General features: G+C 44.3%; 1 protein-coding gene across 9 annotated transcripts in view; it reads left to right on the plus strand.

Moving 5' to 3' along the window:
* The first annotated feature begins 257 nt into the window (after positions 1-257).
* LOC137840121 (uncharacterized) overlaps positions 258-19,037 on the plus strand; it is an 83,306-nt gene continuing 64,526 nt past the window's right edge. For 4 of the 9 annotated variants that reach the window (XM_068650053.1, XM_068650054.1, XM_068650060.1 and 1 more), the window contains exons 1-3: positions 284-676; positions 2,441-2,577; positions 4,598-4,783. In XM_068650053.1, the coding sequence (XP_068506154.1) occupies positions 2,443-2,577; positions 4,598-4,783 (321 nt within the window). In that variant the 5' untranslated portion in view covers positions 284-676; positions 2,441-2,442. Of the gene's footprint in view, positions 677-2,440; positions 2,578-4,597; positions 4,784-19,037 lie in introns of all 9 variants that reach the window. The other 5 variants (XM_068650055.1, XM_068650058.1, XM_068650057.1 and 2 more) reach the window with 5 other exon arrangements.

A 19,037-nucleotide genomic window follows, 5' to 3' on the forward strand; every position in this document is an offset into this window, starting at 1 on the left:
AGATGGATGGCTGGATGGCTGGATGGATGGATGGATGGATGGATGGATGGATGGATGGATGGATGGATGGATGGATGATTGATTGATTGATTGTATTCATACAAAGTGGTGATTTTGGTATTCTCCATGTCATTATTGTTTCAGAATCATGCTCTGCCCTTAATTTGATCCTTACTCTTTATGCCCTTAATCCTTACATTTTAAGGATTGGCTTAATTATTCAGAATAAATTGATAGCATATGTATACATGTCTATTCATTTATAGTTAAGATCATTAACTATAAATGAATGGTGGTCACGTTCTTAAGTTAAGAACACAAGGTTTATACAAGGTTTGTTTAGCCACGTTTTGTATTTGGTGTTGTTGAAAGAGACCACAGTTTTGGAATATAAAAATTGGTAAAGAAGTTGGTCACCAATGTTGACAACGTTGTTGCTGATGTTACAACAAACACGCAGAGTGCGACTGCCATGTTAACAAGATCCAATTAATTTTAAAGAGTTAGAAGGGATTAAAGCTGAGTTACATAAGAATTTCACAGGCATGGTGACCGAAGCAGGGCATGCGCACATCGTTCGATCAGCAGCAGCAAGAGCAGTCGCCTTTTAAACCTTTTTAGCCCGTTAGATTGGTTACCGTTTGTTTGGGAAGAGAAAGAGGGAGACGTCTCGACGGTAAGTGCGAGAGTGCTGCCTATCGAATGTGTGAGTGAACGTCCGCTGTTAGGCTATGTTGACAGCTGGTAGAAAGGTTTTGTTTTTTTGTTTTTTTACAAATCTATATTTTCTACCTGTAGGCTGAGTATTTGGTTCTGAAAACACATATTAATAATGATGATTGAGTATTTCAACAAGAATTTGCGAAGTTAGTGAGTAGTATAAGTTTACCAACTGTCAAAATGAAATGGGACATAATCACGGAAATATCTAATATATATGACATATAAATATATGTCCGTCCACAGAACACAGTCCATATGTATGTTTTCATTAGTTGCACCATGCATGATGTTGCGTGTGAAATCTGTTGTCCTGTGCAGTCATATATCCCGTGAGCGTGCGGTCACACACCCACTCGTGCACACATGCAGCCCATCCCCCTTTCTATTCATGAGAACTTTGTGTTCCTTTCTGTTAAACTATTTGCAGTCGATTTCACGACCTGCAGTGCAGTCTTCACTGTTCGTGATGATCCGGATTATCGCTGAACCATGCTAGAATATTGCTTGATCCAGTCTACATGTGTGCATTAAAAAAAAAAAAACAACAACAACAACATTGACCGATTTACATGATTGAAAATGGCTTGATGTCTTTGTTTTTAGCAAGACTAATGGTTGAACAAATGCAGTGCGTCTCCTGAAAAGTGATGATTTTGGAGGTAGGAGATTGACTCCAGTGAACTGTATAAAATGGTCGATCATTAAAGTCTGGCTTGAGGGGGTGATATAGCTTACGAAAATAAGTACATTGATTTACGGGGAAGGGGCAGTTGTAAACTGAAAATAATGTATGATTGTTTTTTTATTTAACTTATTGCCCTAAAACTAACACGACAACAAAAATAATATGGTTCTTGTTTATTAGATTGAGGCAGTGCATATTAATAAATGTGAACAGCTTTGTTGTGGCTCCACTTGATTCTGCACAATGCTAATTTCCACGTGTAGTCCCATTCAAGAAATATATGGACATAATAGCAATTTACAGACAACAATTTAAACCAGAAACAATGTAGTATTACAGACAAACGCAAACAAAACACAAATAGCCTGACTGGTTTATGGATGGGATGTGTGCTGGTATTCACAGGGCTGCACAGGGGCCAGCTTTCACTGGTGAAACACATGCATCTGTACACACATTTTCTTCCCCTTTGCTTAGTAGAAAGCACAGGGGACTGCCGTATTTTCCGGACAATAAATTGCATTTTTTTTCATAGTTTGGCCGGGTGTGCGACTTACACTGTGTGAAATTATTAACACATTCTTATATCATTTCACATGTTATTTTCACATTCAACCACAAGAGGTCGCTCTAGGTCTGTGTTGATGATTCTGACGTAATAGAAGCGGAAGCGCCACATCTTTTACCTCCGAAGTTAGCGGAGTTGTTTAAAAGTTACACCAAGGATGAAGATTTCATTGTTCATTGTTTCATAGTATGTTAGTATTTTGCTATAGTTATAGCTATGCATTTTATGGCTGGTGCGATTTGTATTCCAGAGCGATTTATAATCCAGAAAATACGGTCCATGCTTCTGTTTTATGCTCTCTGATGGGAAGCAAAGCTTGTTCATGTCGTATACTAATTGCAGGTTTTCCCCAGTATTTTACTAATGTTAAAGAAAACATTTGTGAAAAAAGAATGCTTATGATTATTGTGGCTACATCTATTGAAGCTGATGTGTCCAAATGCTTACAATTTTGTGTAATCTAGGTATGAAGTTCCCTGTGGATTTCCTGGCCAAATTCAGTCAGGCTGATCTGGAAGTATCAGCTCGCAACTACATGAACAGCCTACTTTACAGCAACACAGATTCTGCCAAGCAACTCATCCTCTCTGACTCCACGAAGGTTATACAGCCTATACCTCAAAAGATACATACTTCTCTGTTTAGTCAGAGCATTGTCAGTGCAATGGAACACATATCATAATCTGTAGTCTGTTAGGTTTGTGTACTTGGAAAATTCTCTGAGAGGAAATATTATAAGTGGAAATACTCTCTTCTTGCACAAATATTACTCTGCTAACTGGTAAAATGCTGTAACATTTTGAGCGGGTAATTAACAATGCAGCTTCAAATATACTGTACATTTTATAAAATACGTATGTCTAGTAGTGGGGACATTTTCACCTAATTCAGGGTCATCCTTAAAAACTAGCAAGTATGCCTTAAAATCAACATTTGTCGAACAGTCACCCACCCCTGAAAAATATTGAAATATTTGACACAACTGTCAGTACGAAGGACTGCAATTCTACACCGCTGCAACTAAACACTGTACATCAACAATAAGATATAGTTTGATTTGTTAAATTCCAGTGTAAAGCAGTCAGAAGTTTTTGAAAGTCAAGTTTGAGTTTGAAAGATTTTAAAAAACAATATATAGTGATCCCTCATTTATTACGGGAGATGTGTTCCAGAACCAGCCGCAATAAACAAATACCCGCGAATAGAAACGACATATGTATTTATGACTACTGGATTGAATCTAACAGCACGTAGTGTTTCTTGTTAGCCACCAGAGAGAATGGGTGTATTGCAGGTTTATTTGATGTGTGGTTTACTTTGTCAAGCCATGCAAAGTGTTTACCTTCAGGATTAACACCAATCTGTCCCTTGATGCTGCTTCGCTCATCAGTCTCTGAGATACTGACTCGCTTGACTATTTGGAATCCCGCAGAATTGTTTGTCCACCCCAGCCCGATCGCCGCTCCAGCGCCAGCTGTTCCCATCATCCCCTTCCACAATAAAGTCTGTCGCTACGCACTTGGCTGTACTGTCCGATCCCTTACAGAGTCATGGTTCTGCACAAATCTCCTGTTGCATTGTGGTCCTACATACAATATTAAGGCTGTATAAACCCTCTCCAATACTTATACGTTACATAAACCTATCCTATTCCCTTAATAACAATCCCACACTGTTTTTTGCATGTAGTGTACCATTACAGTAAATAAAAGAACAAACACATAATACTGTCACATGTCCCGACTCCTCCTATGCCCCCAGTTGTGGCTTTCCCTTGCGCGGAGCCGGCTGCTGCGCCTCCCGAGCTATCAGCATGTATTTGAACGTCATTCGCCCGTTACTTAGAAACGGGCTTCACAATAGGTGAAGCGCAAAGTGGCGAGGGATCACTTGTATTGTACTTGAGTCTCATTTGAATACATCTCTAAGATTCTCATAAAACCCCCACCCCTGGCAGTGATCGCTGTTATGTTCTATTTGAACGGTTTGATATTTTTACATATAAATATGAATGTTTGCGCACTGGGGTTTTTGTTCTGACAGCAGCAGGAAGAAATGACCTGCAATACCTCTGTGTCACACTTTGGCAGAGCATCCTTTCACTAAAGATGCTACTCAGTGCATTCAGTGTGTAACGGAGGTGGTGAGACTCTCTGTCCAACATGGAGGACCGCTTTACCGTGATCCTCCTCTTTCTCACCTCCTTTATAAGTTGCGGAGGGCATCCCAGAACGGGGTTGACTTCTTAATGAGCTCGTCAAGCATCTTTTGTCAGCTGCTGTGATGCTACTCCAGCAGACCACTCCATGGACAATGCCACTCATGTTGTCCTTTCGAGCGGCTGAGGCCGAACAGACACCTACCTATCCAGCCCCACCTCCAGACCTGGCCCCATAGGATAATCCGCATCCGGGCAAGGGAAAATTTAATATTTTTTCTAAATTCATCTCAAGGAATCTCAGAAGAAAAAAACTGTGAATAGATTAACCACAAATATGTGGGGGTTCACTGTAAAGCTCCTGCGTGGAATCTCTTTAGATTGTTGTCATAATATTGAAGATGTTTGGTATATTTATTGCATATTGACCAACTAATGTCTGTGCTATCCTCACTGGCTTCAGGTCAGTTTAGAGCTTTCCAGGGTAGGCTTTATTCCTCTGTATGGCTCCAGTGACAAAACCAGGATCCTGGCCCTCTTTTCTCCCACTGATCCGCTCACTGCTGTTGCTCTATACCTGTTGGACCAGTGGTGGACTGTGGATGATATTCTCAAGACATCTGACCATGCTCGAGATGGAGCTGTTGAGGTAAAAGCATGTAAACTGAACTGTAGCTTACACTTTAATTATTAGATCATGGTGCTGCACAGAATCAGTCGTGGTTGGTCAACTTATGCGGATCTCAAGTCAAAAACACAAAAATCAACATATTGGGTTTTTGTGAATGGTCTATGTTGGATGGATGGATGGATGGATGGATGGATGGATGGATGGATGGATGGATGGATGGATGGATACTTTATTGATTCCAGGGGTAAATTCAGTGTCCAACAGTATCCATACCCAAGAGCGGGCACATAAAAGAGAGGGTAAAAGAGGATAACAGATATGCAAACGTTTGACCCCAATCTACCTCCATATCGGTGCCTGTGTGTCTCACTTAAAACAGCTAATTCATATTTCTGCAAAACTAATGGCAGAGATTGGGGCCCACTTGTGAAATCTACACAACCGGCCCGCAAGGAGGTTCGATCAGGCCCGCGTTCGATCAGGCCCGCAGGATAATTTAAAAGTGAAAAAATGCATAAAAGACACGGAATTAATATTTTTAATAATATGCAATTCATGGATTATCCGCTCTTTGATCAGAGTACAACATTGTTTTGATCAGAGAAGACAGACCCAACACAGCAGACGGTAGCAATGCACCAATTGCTGCTTGTTACAACGTTGTTTCTACCCTGGTCTCTACAACTCCCCTACACCCTCATTAGCCAAAATATCATTATCCAAACGTAGAAAAGTAGATACGGAGTGTAGAAATTTCAATGAAAAATGGACCATGTCCTATTTATTTATAGATAAGCACGGAAAACCTTTGTGCTTGGTGTGTTTGCAACAAGTTTCGGTATTGAAGGAATATAATATTCAACGTCACTATGAGACTCTTCACAGCGAAAAATATGACGGCTTGCAGATCAACAAATTGCAGGCGGGTCTGAGGAAACAGCAGTCAACTTTCATCCAGAGCCGACAAGTCAGTGAAGTAGCAGTAAAAGCCAGCTACCTGATTGCCAACGAAATAGCATTAGCATCAAAGCCGTATTCCGATGGAGACTTTGTTAAACGATGCATAATGAAGGCGGCTGAACTTGTATGTCCCGAGAAGCGAAAAGCTTTTGCTAATATTAGTCTGACGAAGAATACTATAGCAGAAAGGATTTCGGACCTATCAGCAGAGAGTCAAGTCATTTATTGCATTTTCCGTTGCAATTGACGAGAGCACCGACATCACAGATGTGGCACAACTGGTCTTATTTATTTGTGGAGTTGATGAGACATTGACTGTTACTGAAAAGTTTCTTGAGTTGGTGCCAAGGATGGACACTACAACAGCCGAAGACATGCAGATTTGAAGGGCAAATTTGCCTCCGCAGGTCTGGACAAATTTGATCAGTATCTACTGTTGGATTTTGTCCACAATTTAAGGAGCGCGTTATCTGCGCCTCACAGCAAAAGCCATTGCCAATCACCTGTTATCCAATTTACTCACTGCGTGCTCCTTTGATTTCTTCAGATTTAGGAAAATGCTAAGACACTGAAGCAGAAATTAGACTTACACAGGTTGGTTGAGTTCAATCACAATTCTTGTTCAAAAAGCTCTGTTTTCAGGAAAGTACAGCGCTGGGCCCTTCAAGAGCGGAAAGTCTCCATTCAGAAAAGGCAACGTTCAAGGTTCTTTGGTTAGCTTATATCAGCTGCACATGCCAGTGAGGGCCGAGTTTGATGGGTGATGAGTCTTTGGGGTGGGGCAACTTCGCCATGGGAGTGGGTGCTGGTTATGGGCGATTCAGTGTGTGTGGGGGCTGTTGTCTTCCATCCCGGCTTTTGGCCTTGGCGATCATCTTCGGCCGAGTCCTTGGCTGGCTCCCTCTGGCACCTGTTGGTTTTATCTCCACGTGACCTTCCTGTGAACATTCTTCTCCAATCTTGGACATACACTGTCGTACCTCATTCTTTCAATTTTGTCATTTTGTACGAAATTATGTTAGCTTTTGGCTGTGACATCATTAATCTATTGCTGTTCCCTGACTATGTAAAGTTTGTTCTTTTGATACTTCATGTCTTTGCTTATTCTTAGTTTAATCATGCTTCCAACCGTATCTTTTCTTTGTTAGGCAAAATATTTCCCTCTGTGCAGAGCGTTCAGTAGTAATCAAAAATGGCGTCTAGCATCAGTCAAAACATAAGATACAATCAAGTAGTGAACGGTCAAGACGACTCTGGCCGTGTCCATGATTTAGAGAAAAACATCAGGCATGCATTACACAGTTCCTTAAGGGTCATTAAGCTATTTAGGCCATATATCAAAAGACATTTGTTATTTCAAAGTGCTCAGAAATATCTATTAGATCATAAAGTTTATAAAAACCTTCCTCATTACTACCACTTATCAAAAATGTCTAGTTATGTCTTATTTATTGATTTGGTGTGTAGGTATAATTATATGCTTAAAATGTTTCTTTTATTGATTTAATATGTGAATATACTTGTCTGCTTATGTACTTTATTCAATGAGGTTTGAGCACATCTGTTTTTGTAGCTAGGCAGGACTTTTTGTATTTTGACCCCATTCCTTCACTCCCTCTGTTGACCTCAGTTTAACTGAGGTCACCAAAATCGTTGATGCCACCAGGGTCCCTCCGTTGGCACACAACGTCCCTCTGTGGAGCCGCTTCAAGTCCCTCTGTGGGGCCGCCAATGAGTGAGAAAAATAAATATAGATAAAATTCATACCCAGACATTAGTAAAAGATGGAGAGTGGAAAGGCAATTGGCCTAGACGACATTCCAGTGACAGCATGGAACTATCAAGGAGAGATGGCAGGGGATATTCTTAAAAAGCGAGAAGATCCCCGGAAAGGTGTTTGTTAGGGTTTTCAGGTTAGTTTGATCCTATGATTATGTTGGAATGTAACCTGTAATAATTAAACTCGCTTGTCCTGTCTTAACAAAAGTAGTAGAACAAAGTGCTAAGATCTTTTGAACTGATTGACTAGCTGCAGAGGAAGCAATCAAAGTTGTTTTGTTCACACAACATCGTGAAGGACCCCCTGCTGTGCTTTGATCAGCCAGGGGCTTCGGCCATTTGTCTACTCTGACCCCCACTCTCACCCCCACTCTGTTCCTCCTAATAAATATGCCCTTGCAGGAAGGAGACTTTTCAGATTTCATTCCTTGAGCGAGTGAACTCTCCACCTGCAGGTGTCTAAAAGGACTTACTTGTCTCCCGTGTGGTTCTTGCAAAATAAGTTGGAGTGAGCAAATCGCTAACATTTTGGTGCCGAAACCCGGGACCTCTCATACCCACCATCTGGCTGACAGAGGACGACGCGCTGTACACCGTCGACGGGCCAGCGTCCACTAGCCGGACCTGGTAAAGAAAGACCTGGGAAGGAAAATCTTCGCTGGGCCAGCATCTTAGGTCTGCCTTCGTCTGACAGAGGTGGATTGACGGGACCCGGCAGTGCAACGAACCAGGGGACAAGTAAGTTAAAGGCCTGAAGTTGTGTGATTGTGTTGTTGTTTGTGAAACGCGTAAAAAGGAAGAAGTGCACAGGAATAAATTTTGTGGAAGGAGGGGGTGTTGTAGACTCCCCCTCTGGATGAGGTGTCTCTTTTGGAGCAGTAGTTCTCAAACTGTTTTAAAATCTCAGTACCTCCGTGGATCATTATTTGACGACCACTGTTCTAAGGAGTACAACCTCGCGTTGGCAGGGCTGGGGACAGGGACTTTTGTCTTTAGTTTCCAGGGAAGGTGGGGGGTGTTGTAGAGTCCCCTCACTGGATGAAGCAGCTCCTTTTTTTTTACAAAAAAAAAAAAAAGGAGGACTTCGCGTTGGCAGGGCTGGGGACAGGGACTGTTGTCTTTAGTTCCCAGGGAAGGTGGGGGGTGTTGTAGAGTCCCCTCACTGGATGAAGCAGCTTCTTTTTTAAAAAAGGAGGACTTCGCGTAGGCAGGGATAACTTGTGTGATTGAGTGTGTAACTGGTAGGATAAATTGACTAAATAGCAGTTCTAGCATTGATCCACGACAATAATACAGGCTAGTAATTTGTTGAAAGATCGATTTAAACCTGCATTGAGGATCCTCAAAGAGTCAAAGAAATAAATAAGTAATAATTAAGTAATAATAATAATAATAAAAATATTTTTGAGAAAAAAGAAATTGTATAACCTAAAACTACTAGAATTAAGATGGTAAATAAAAACGGTAAATCTCTACCTCTTGACGGAGATGAGAAGTACATGGCGAGTAGATTTCTTAATTGTATGCAATATATGCCAAAGTGGAAGAAAAAGTATGGAGTAGAAGGGAAGTTGAGAGTTGAAGTGTGAAAGATAGTAGTTGATGTTTTGGAAGAGAGTGTGGATAAAAAGAAAAATGGACTGAAAAAGAAAAGAAAAGAGAGAGAATTGGATTGTGCTAAAATGTGGTTAAAAGCTTCACAAGAGAGAACAAATCCAAAAGACAAAAGATAGAAAGATGAAAGGTGATGAGGCTGAGACTATGTTTGTCAGGCCGGAAGACAATGAGGCCGCAGTGCGCAGGCGCACTGCCGCGGCCACGGCTCCAGCCGACGCTGAAGGGGCAGCTCGAGCAGAGGAGCAAGAGGGGCCGTCCGCTCGTACACAAAACTTGTATCCAAGCTTAACAAACCTGCAGCCCCCCCCATATAACAGCAAAAGAAGTCAGGGTCACAATACTTGAAGTCCTGTACAAACAAGAAGTTTGACCACTGCTGCTAGATTTTCTCAAAATTTAGACAAGGTTGATGTGTGCCCAATGATACAGGTGCCAAACCCTACTGTAGGGGAAGGCCAACTCCCACATACATATGTTTTCCGGCCAACTCCCACATACATATGTTTTCCGGCCATGGACTTTGGAAGAGGCAAGAAAAGCAGTTGAAGGGGTTACCCCTGTTGCTGAAGACCCAGCTATATGGGCAGAGGACATGGCTGGAATTATACATTCCTATAGACTGAATGGACATGAGGCAGGAGAAGCTGCAATGTCCTCCTTGAGAAAAGACTGGGCAAAGGTTAGAGGAAATTATACAGGTAGAAATAATCAAGGGCCTTTTCCCTATCCCATTGAGGGAAATCAATTGGGAGGGGAGTATGCAGCACAATGGAATGGTCTTGTGCAAAGAGTGCGAACTATATTTCAAAGACGAGCAAATTATGGTCATTTGGCAGGAATAAAACAGAAGCCTGGCGAAGATACTGATGATTTTCGTTTGAGATTTGAAAAAGAATTCAGGGTGCATAGTGGCATCCCATTCAATGATACAGCTGAGAGTGCTTATCAACAACAGCTTAAAAATGCGCTCCTCACTAATTTCCGCCCTGAAATAGGCAACTGGGTGAGGAAACATTTGGTGGAAGTGGATGTTGCAAGTGTGACAACAACTATGCAATGGGCCAGACATGCTGAAAAAGTGATCAAAAAAGGCAAAAGTTCTGATGTATTTCATCTAGTTAATGATGATGAACTAGATGAAGATACAACAGTCTTCTTCCAAGGGTCCCAGCAAGGCAGAGGAGGAGGTAGAGGCCAACAAGGTCGCAGGCCGGCATATAATTCAAAACCCCCACGAGATTCTGACAACTGTTGGAACTGTGGGAAACGTGGCCACTGGTCAAAAGACTGTTTTAGAAAAAAACATAACCAATCAAAGGGTGGAGGAAGAGGCAGAGGAAAGGCCAAATTCTCAGCATGACTAGATCCCCCCCCTTTGACCTCTGGTGCTCCTATAGAGGAAGAAATAGTAGATGTCCATACAGCATGGGACATTCTGAGTGCATTAAAAGAAAAACCATATGTTACTCTAAACATTGGAGGCAGTGATGTCGAGTTTTTGTGTGATACCGGGGCTTGTAAAACCGTGATAAAAACTAAAGTCCCAAATCTAAAGGCCTCCCAAAATACTATTTGGGTGAAATCTGCTGATGGGCAGGTACACAAGGAGAGTATCTCTAATCCAGTTGAAGTGAGAGATAAGGAAACTGGAAGCATGGCTTCAGTTTCGATTGTCCTATCTCCAAAATGTCCCATAAACCTGCTGGGACGAGATCTGATGACTCGGTTGGGAATTGCAATAATTCCAGTAAAGGATGGCATGCGAGCATGTAGAGTGAGAGATGTGGACTCATATGCTGCACAAGCAGCACAGATTTGCTGCTCCTATGCCATCCCTCCTGAACGAAATCCTAAACTCCCAAGCAGATTGCTGGGTGAAGCTCGAAAACAATTGTCCCAACCTGAATCAGAAATGACTTGTACTGAATTACATGTCACCATGAATATTCTCACTGATCCACAAGATGACTATATTGGAAGTTTTCTCAGCAACACAGAAGTAACTTTAACAATCACTGCTCTGTACACTGATCGCAGGTCATTTGCAGCTGCCGCTGTGCTCTTGCCCGCTCCTCAGAAAGACAGATACAAATTGTTGGCTGTACCGCACATCTCATTGTTTAAACCTCACAGTATAACGTGGGCAGATGTGGGTTCCCGAATTAAACTTGCTGGATCTGTGACTGATTATGAGGACAAAGGTGATGGGTGGAGCTACAGTACCAGTTGTGACGTGTGGAAGCAAACAGTGTGTGAAGTGGCTGTAGGCAGAGCAGGCGCTTGTGCGCTTCCCTGACTAGTTGACATTTGTTTGAATGAAAAGGAGGAGGGGGAATTGGCTGGGCTTCCTGAAAAACTGTGGACCAAGGGCCTGATGTAGGTCTTTTACGATCCATTTCCCCAGTACAGATCAAACCAAGATCAGAGTGGCGTCCGAGAGTTAAGCAATATCCTTTAAAACAGGAGGCAATACATGGGATTGTCCCTGTTATAAATGATCTTTTGGCAGGAGGAATCATTAGGGAATGCTCGGATTCTCCTTGCAACACTCCCATTTTTCCAGTCCAAAAGGCCGACAAAATTAATTGGCGAATGATACAAGATTTACGAGCAGTGAATGATGCAGTGCAAACAAGAGCACCCAATGTGCCTGACCCACACACACTTCTGAACACTTTGAAACCTAATCAGAAGTATTTCACAGTAATTGATCTCAGCAATGCATTTTTCTCAGTGCCAATTCACCCAGACTCACAGTTTTGGTTCGCTTTTACCTTTAAAGGACAAAGCTATACATACAACAGATTGCCACAAGGATTTGCTGATAGTCCAACTATTTTCGTTCAAGCTATCATGGCCTGTTTGGCTGATTTTCAGATGTCAAACAAAAGCCAACTTCTAGTTTATGTAGATGATCTCCTGGTAGCCTCTGAAACTGAAGCTGCTTGCAAGGCAGACTCCTTAGCATTGTTACACTATCTCTGCAAAACAGGGAATAAAGTGAGCAAAAATAAGTTACAATGGGTCAGACAGGAAGTGAACTATTTAGGTCACACTTTGTCGGCTTCTGGAAGACAGATACAAAGAACCAGAAAGCAGATTATTTCAGATACACCGAAACCTGAAACAAAAAAACAAATGATGTCATTTTTGAGGCTCTGCAATTACTGCAGAGCATGGATCCCACATTATGCGGAAAAAACACAACCGCTGCTGGATATTGTGCATGGAGTTCCCATGACAATGACAGAAAAAATCATGTGGACACCAGCAGCGGATGATGCTTTTGTAGTGCTGAAACAGGCTCTGATAGAAACCACAACTCTTATCTTGCCAGACTACAATAAAACCTTTGTGCAAACAGCAGACTGCAGGAATGGTTTTATGACCTCAGTGTTACTGCAGAGTCATGGCAGCAAACTAAGACTAATTGCATTTTATTAAAAAAAACTGGATCCAGTGGCTCTGTCTTTGCCAGACTGTGTCCAAGCAGTATGCGCGGCGGCGCTTGCAGTGAGACAATCTGCAGATGTGATGCTCTTTCACAAAATGGAGCTGCTGGTTCCACATGCTGTAGATGTGTTGCTGCTGCAAAGCAAAATGAACTTTTTGTCACCAGCCAGACATCTGTCCTACACTGCTATACTTCTGTCACAACCACACATTGTGATAAAGAGGTGCACAATCCTTAACCCAGCAACGTTGATCCCGTTGCCAGAGGATGGAACACCACATAACTGTTTGGATGCTACAGAACATCTACAGCTGCCCAGAGAAGATTTAAGTGACACGCCGCTTGACAAGGGGGAAAAGTGGTTGAGCTGATTGCTCTAACAAGAGCTTGTCAATTAGCGGAAGATAAGGAAGTCACTGTATACACAGACAGTCAGTATGCGTTTTCTACTCTGTTCTATTTTGCGAAACAATGGGCGCACAGAGGGATGACAACATCAACCGGTAAGCCGGTTACCCATGCCTCCTTGTTAAAAGAATTGTTGCAGGCCATTATTTTACCTGCTAAACTAGCTGTGTGTAAATGTGCTCCTCACACCACTGGCAGAGATTGCGAGAGATTTGCTCACTCCAACTTAGAGACAAGTAAGTCCTTTTGGACACCTGCAGGTGGAGAGTCCATTCGTCGCTGTCTGAACAGCGATGATCGAATGAAGTCTGACTCAGGCCTCTTGCAGGAGCTTTTTGTTTGAGAGAAACAGAGTGGGGGTGAGAGTGGACAGGTTTGGTGAACCCCCGGCCTCTGATAAGATCAGAGCAGGGGGTGTTTTACACTGTTGTGGGAAACAGAACAACTTTGATTGCTTCCTCTGCAGCTAGTCAATCAGTTCAAAAGATCTTAGCACTTTGTTCTACTACTTTTGTTAAGACAGGACAGGCGAGGGTAATTATTACAGGTTACATTCCAACATAATCCTACGATAAAGATAACCTGGAAAACCCTAACTTCTCCCTCCTGTTTTATCATATGATTATGTCACCCCAAACAACAAAGACAAGTAAGAAAAAAACATATATATATGTATAATGAAGAAAGAAGAATAGTAAAAATAAAAACAACAAACAATGATAGCAACACTTTCCAGTGAAGATGAGGCATTACCTCAACAGCCCAGATCAAACTTATTGTGTAAGCGAAAAACCTGCTGGCCAGATGTCATTAGCAGGAAAATTCTTACACGGCCCCTTTGCCACAGGCGACCAGAACGCTATCAATAAAAAAATAAAAAGAAAAACACAGAAACAGTACATCATTGTATCCATCACTTGCGAAGTATTTTCGATGGTCAAATCATCAAGTTTCTGTAAAACATGCTCAACAGAACAGCATCTACGCAATCCACGTCTCATTATCATTATCACAACTGTCACGTCTAAGAAGTTGTATATGTGTTCGCGTTTTCGTCAGCTGCTGATGTTCTAGTCTGTAGGTGAGGTCTGTCACACACACTGGCGCACACACTCGTGTCCAGTTGGCAGGCAGCATCGGACAACTCTCGTGACCACAAAACCATGATCCGTACTGAACAGGCACGTGCACTCAGGATGCAGGTGAGGCAGTGCCTCTGAACTTCTGAATGAAGTAGGTCCCTTCCGATGGTGCAGCCATGTTGGTAGTAGAGCCCTTACACCTTGAAAACGGCTCTCTCATCCTGGCACACAGCGGTGATGTCCAAAGCTCCCATCCAGTTTCCTCCTGGAGAGCAGTCGTCGTTAATGCATTTGTGGGTCCTGCAACCTTGGGTGCAACATGTGTAGTCAGCAAGACTTGGAATGGTCCCTCCGGTCGTGGCTGGCCCAGTTCCTTCTTTTGATGACCTTGGTGTAGACCCAGTCTCCTGGATTGATGGGGTTGTCGACCTGTGAGGAGGAAAGATCAGGCGGCAGTAAATTTGTCTTTGACACAGTTTGAGCGTCCTGATCATATAATCTGCCAAGGACTGCTCTTCATCTGTTGTTTGCAACTCTCGTAGTCAATTGTAGTGCCCATTTAACTGGCAAATAGGAATGTTTGCGGGAAGAGTTTGAACACTTCCTAATGATTCCCTTTAACCAAAAACTATTTATGACAGGGGCGTTCCCATTTATTGCCTCCTGGTGTAAAAGAGATTGTCTTATCTATGCCTTCTTTCTCCTCACACGCTCGCACCCACACAGGGTGTGCACACACACACACACACACACACACACACACACATCTGCACGCACACATAAACAAAACGGCATACAAAGTTCAGACGAACGACAACAAGACTGTCACAATTTTACAGAGATTACTCACAAACAGAACACACATACAAAGGGATTCTAATCCATCTCTCATGTAGCTTCTTTTGCTAGAATCTCCTATTGGTAAATGTATAGCAGACGTTTTAGCATATAATCCCATACTCTGCTCTCTCACTTCTACTTTTTCATGTCGGTGCAGTCGTAGGTGGCCCCTATTGCAGTCATTGTCTTGTTAACTGTCGCCTTGTGACTCCTATGCATGATTGTGTGAATGTCAAAAATTGAACGTACCTAACTTTCTGACCATCCAACCTCCACTGTGGTATAAAAAACCTTACTATTGTATTGAGTAGGTACATTGAGAAACCTAGCTTCCTCCTGACTGCCAAATGTCCTGTTCTAAAATTTATATAACTCGACCTCTACGTTTTAAGCTTGATGAGCCAAAATATCAGATCTTGCTCTTGTTTCCTACCGTTTTAGCCTATTTGTTTTATCCAAATCCGTTCAATCTCTGATTATAATGCTTTTCTCTGTAGCCCTACGTATTTTTCAAATTTTTATTTATTTATTTATCAAATCTCCTCAGTTCTGTCAAACTCAGTGCACAATGAACCTCCCTTCCACTTTGAACCAAGCTCCACCAAATTTGGGAACGCCGTAGCAAGGAGTGCGATTTGGTTGTCGGACACTCCAAGTCCATATCTTTTTGCCGCACTTCACCCTATCAAGTTGGTGTTCTTTTGTTGTTGCTTCAGAGCGACCCCATCCATCACTCTTGAATGAGTCCATTGTTCAAATGACTCAATTTTCACCATTGTGAGTTCCTCCGCTTTTCACTGTCTTTTCTCGTCCCCGAGGATGTTGTCTGTCCTCCGGAGTGTACTTGTCCTCCTCCAAGCACAACAGCAGTCTTTTCTTGTCCTTCGCCAAAGGTCAAAGGTGCTTTAGAGCCAGGCACCATTTTGTAGTTGTTCACGGCTGCAGGCGAAGACTCGGATTGGGTTTCAGGGAATCTGACACTGAGAATGACAGGCTGGGACATCAAACTTGTAAGACTATCTCCAAATGTAGCTGCTTCCATCAATTTGCTGGTAACGTTTGTTTACCAAACTTCAAATTCTTCTAATAACAGTGGTCTCGTTTTTATATCGTAAATCCTGCAACTCATCCTATTTTTGAGCTACATTTTATCTATAGTTCCAATTTAATCGGACAGTATGTTGTCTTCAGTATCATTATTGAAAATCAACTCATCGAGGTCTGCGTTCCACATCAAGCCCTGATCTGTATGTCTTGACCTCTCACATGTTATTGTCATGCTTGCTCAAAAATGTGACTTAGAGTATGGTGCTGTGAATTCTCAATCTCCCCAATGAAATTGGATCCCACCTCGTAGTTCTTATAGTTCTCATGTTCCTGTTAGCCTGCAATTGTCCATCCATCCATCCATTTTCTGAACCGCTTAGTCCCCACGGGGGTCGCGGGCATGCTGGAGCCTATCCCAGCCCTCATCGGGCAGTAGGCGGGGGACACCCTGAACTGGTTGCCAGCCAATCGCAGGGCACACAGAGACAGACAACCAATCGCACTCACACTCACACCTAGGGACAATTTGGAGTCTCCAATCGGCCTACCAAGCATGTTTTTGGAATGTGGGAGGAAACCGGAGTGCCCGGAGAAAACCCACGCGGGCCCGGGGAGAACATGCAAACTCCACACAGGGAGGGCCGGAGGTGGAATCGAACCCGCACCCTCCTAACTGTGAGGCGGACGTGCTACCCAGTGCGCCACCGAGGCGCCTGTTCCTGTTAGCCTGCAATTGTCCAAATCAAAAATGTTTTCTTTTAACTGTCTTTCTTTTGAACCTCTAAATCTCTCGTGTTGTTAACCTATCTACACCAGAACAAAAAATTTACCACAGTATAACACCAAATGTATTCGAAAATTCATTGTCATAAAGTGTTGTATTATTACTATCTTCCACTATCTGTCCTACTCACGCCCTCCTTTTGAGGCTTGGCAACGCCCATGCCTCACACCTTGACAAACTTTTTGGGAGAATGCGTTCTTTCAAGATGGCGGCGCGTGCACACGCAGCGGCCACTCTCTGTCCCGTCAGTACGGGGATTTGTTCGTCTAATGAGTGTTCGTCCGACAGTCTTGTGTGTTCGTCTCGTCCGTGCTACAAGTACAGCAGGCAGGTTCTGCTTGACATCGGCAGAAGTGGGTTTTGCGGCGTTCTGGACTTTGAAGCGTCGACATTAAAGGCGCTCGGACTGCTACGTCCTGAAACGTCGCCGACCTCACCCGCTATTCCTCCCCCGGTTGGGAGCCGTCGGAAACGGTGTGCGAGGAGGCAGAAGAGGGGCAAGCGCGGAGGCGTCCGGGCCAGGCTGGCGGCCAACCCAGCGCGACCGGCGGTGCCCTCCATTCCTCTGGCGAATGTTCGATCGCTGGACAACAAAATGGATTACGTTCGCCTGCTGAGGTCTACGAACCGGACGGTGCGGAACTGCTGTGTGCTTGTGTTCACCGAGACCTGGTTGAGTGACAACATTCCGGACTCTGCAGTGCATCTGGAGCGGCTAGCGTGCTATCGGGCGGACCGTGCCATTGTACGAGGGGGAAAGTCGCGTGGAGGTGGAATATGCGTCTACATCCGAGAAGAATGGTGCCGGGACTCTGTGGTGGTATGTAAGCACTGCTCGCCGCTTGTGGAGTTTGTGATCATTAAGTGCCGTCCTTTTTATCTGCCGAGGGAATTTACCGCGATTCTGCTAGTCGCGGTATACATCCCGCCTTCCAACATCGAAGGAGACAGGATCGCGGCGCTTGGTGAACTGTACCAGGCTGTCAGTGAACAGCAAACAGCGCATCCTGACGGTTTCACCATCTTCGCTGGAGACTTCAATCATGCCAACCTGAAGTCTGTTTTCCCGAGGCTTCACCAGCATGTTCCCTTTCCGACACGTGGAGACAGCTTCCTGGACCTAGTCTACTCGGAGCAAAAGGGAGCTTTCAAAGCCACCCCCCTCCCCCATCTGGGGCTTTCTGACCATCTCACCGTTTTGCTTTTGCCCGCATACAGACAATTGGTAAAGGCATCCAGGCCGGTTCGGAGGCAGGTTCGAGTGTGGCCTGAGGGTGCCTCCGATGCACTTCGTGACTGCTTCGACACCACTGACTGGGACTTGTTTAAGCAGGCAGCCACCTACAACGATTGGACGGACATAGAGGAGTATACTGACTCTGTTACCTCTTACATCACAAAGTGCATCGATGATGTGACTTGCTCGAAATCCGTCGTCACTCGCGCGAACTGGAAGCCGTGGCTGACGGGGGCTGTCCTCAGACTGTTGAGGGCCAGGGACAAGGCTTTCAGAGCGGGGGATGAGGCTGGCTTGAGGACAGCGAGGGCCGACCTGTCCCGAGGCATCAAAGAAGCGAAGAAGGCGTTCTCGTGCAAGGTCTCCACCCACTTCAAGGACAGCAAGGACGCACGTAGCCTTTGGCGGGGCATTCAGACCATCACGGACTACAAGCCCGCGCCGAGGAGCTGTGAGGGCGACGTCCGTCTGCTGAACGATCTGAACCGCTTCTTTGCTCGCTTCGATGCCCAGAACAGCACTTGCCCACTGAAGTCCACTCCCCCCCCACACGAGCAGCCCCTGCGCCTCTCTGCCGACGGTGTGAGGAGGGCGTTTGCCGCTATTGACACCCGTAAGGCGGCGGGCCCTGACAACATCCCAGGTCGAGCGCTGAAGGACTGTGCTGGGGAGCTGTCGGGTGTCTTCACGGACATCTTTAACGTTTCCCTGCAGCAGGCCATCGTCCCCTCGTGTTTCAAGGCTGCCACCATCGTTCCTGTGCCAAAGAAACCTGCACCGTCCTGCTTCAATGACTACCGCCCTGTGGCACTGACGCCCATCATCATGAAGTGCTTTGAGCGGCTGGTCATGGAGCACATCAAGTCCGTTCTCCCCCCCACCATTGACCCTTTCCAGTTTGCGTACCGTGCCAAGCGGTCCTCTGAGGATGCCATCTGCTCTGCCCTCCACTCGGCCCTCACCCACCTGGAGAGAAAGGACTCATATGTGAGGTTGCTGTTTGTGGACTTCAGCTCTGCCTTCAACACCATTGTGCCGCAGCGACTCATCTGCAAACTCGACGA

The sequence above is a fragment of the Syngnathus scovelli genome, chromosome 3, assembly GCF_024217435.2.
Source record: "Syngnathus scovelli strain Florida chromosome 3, RoL_Ssco_1.2, whole genome shotgun sequence".
Classification (NCBI taxonomy): Eukaryota; Metazoa; Chordata; class Actinopteri; order Syngnathiformes; family Syngnathidae; genus Syngnathus; species Syngnathus scovelli.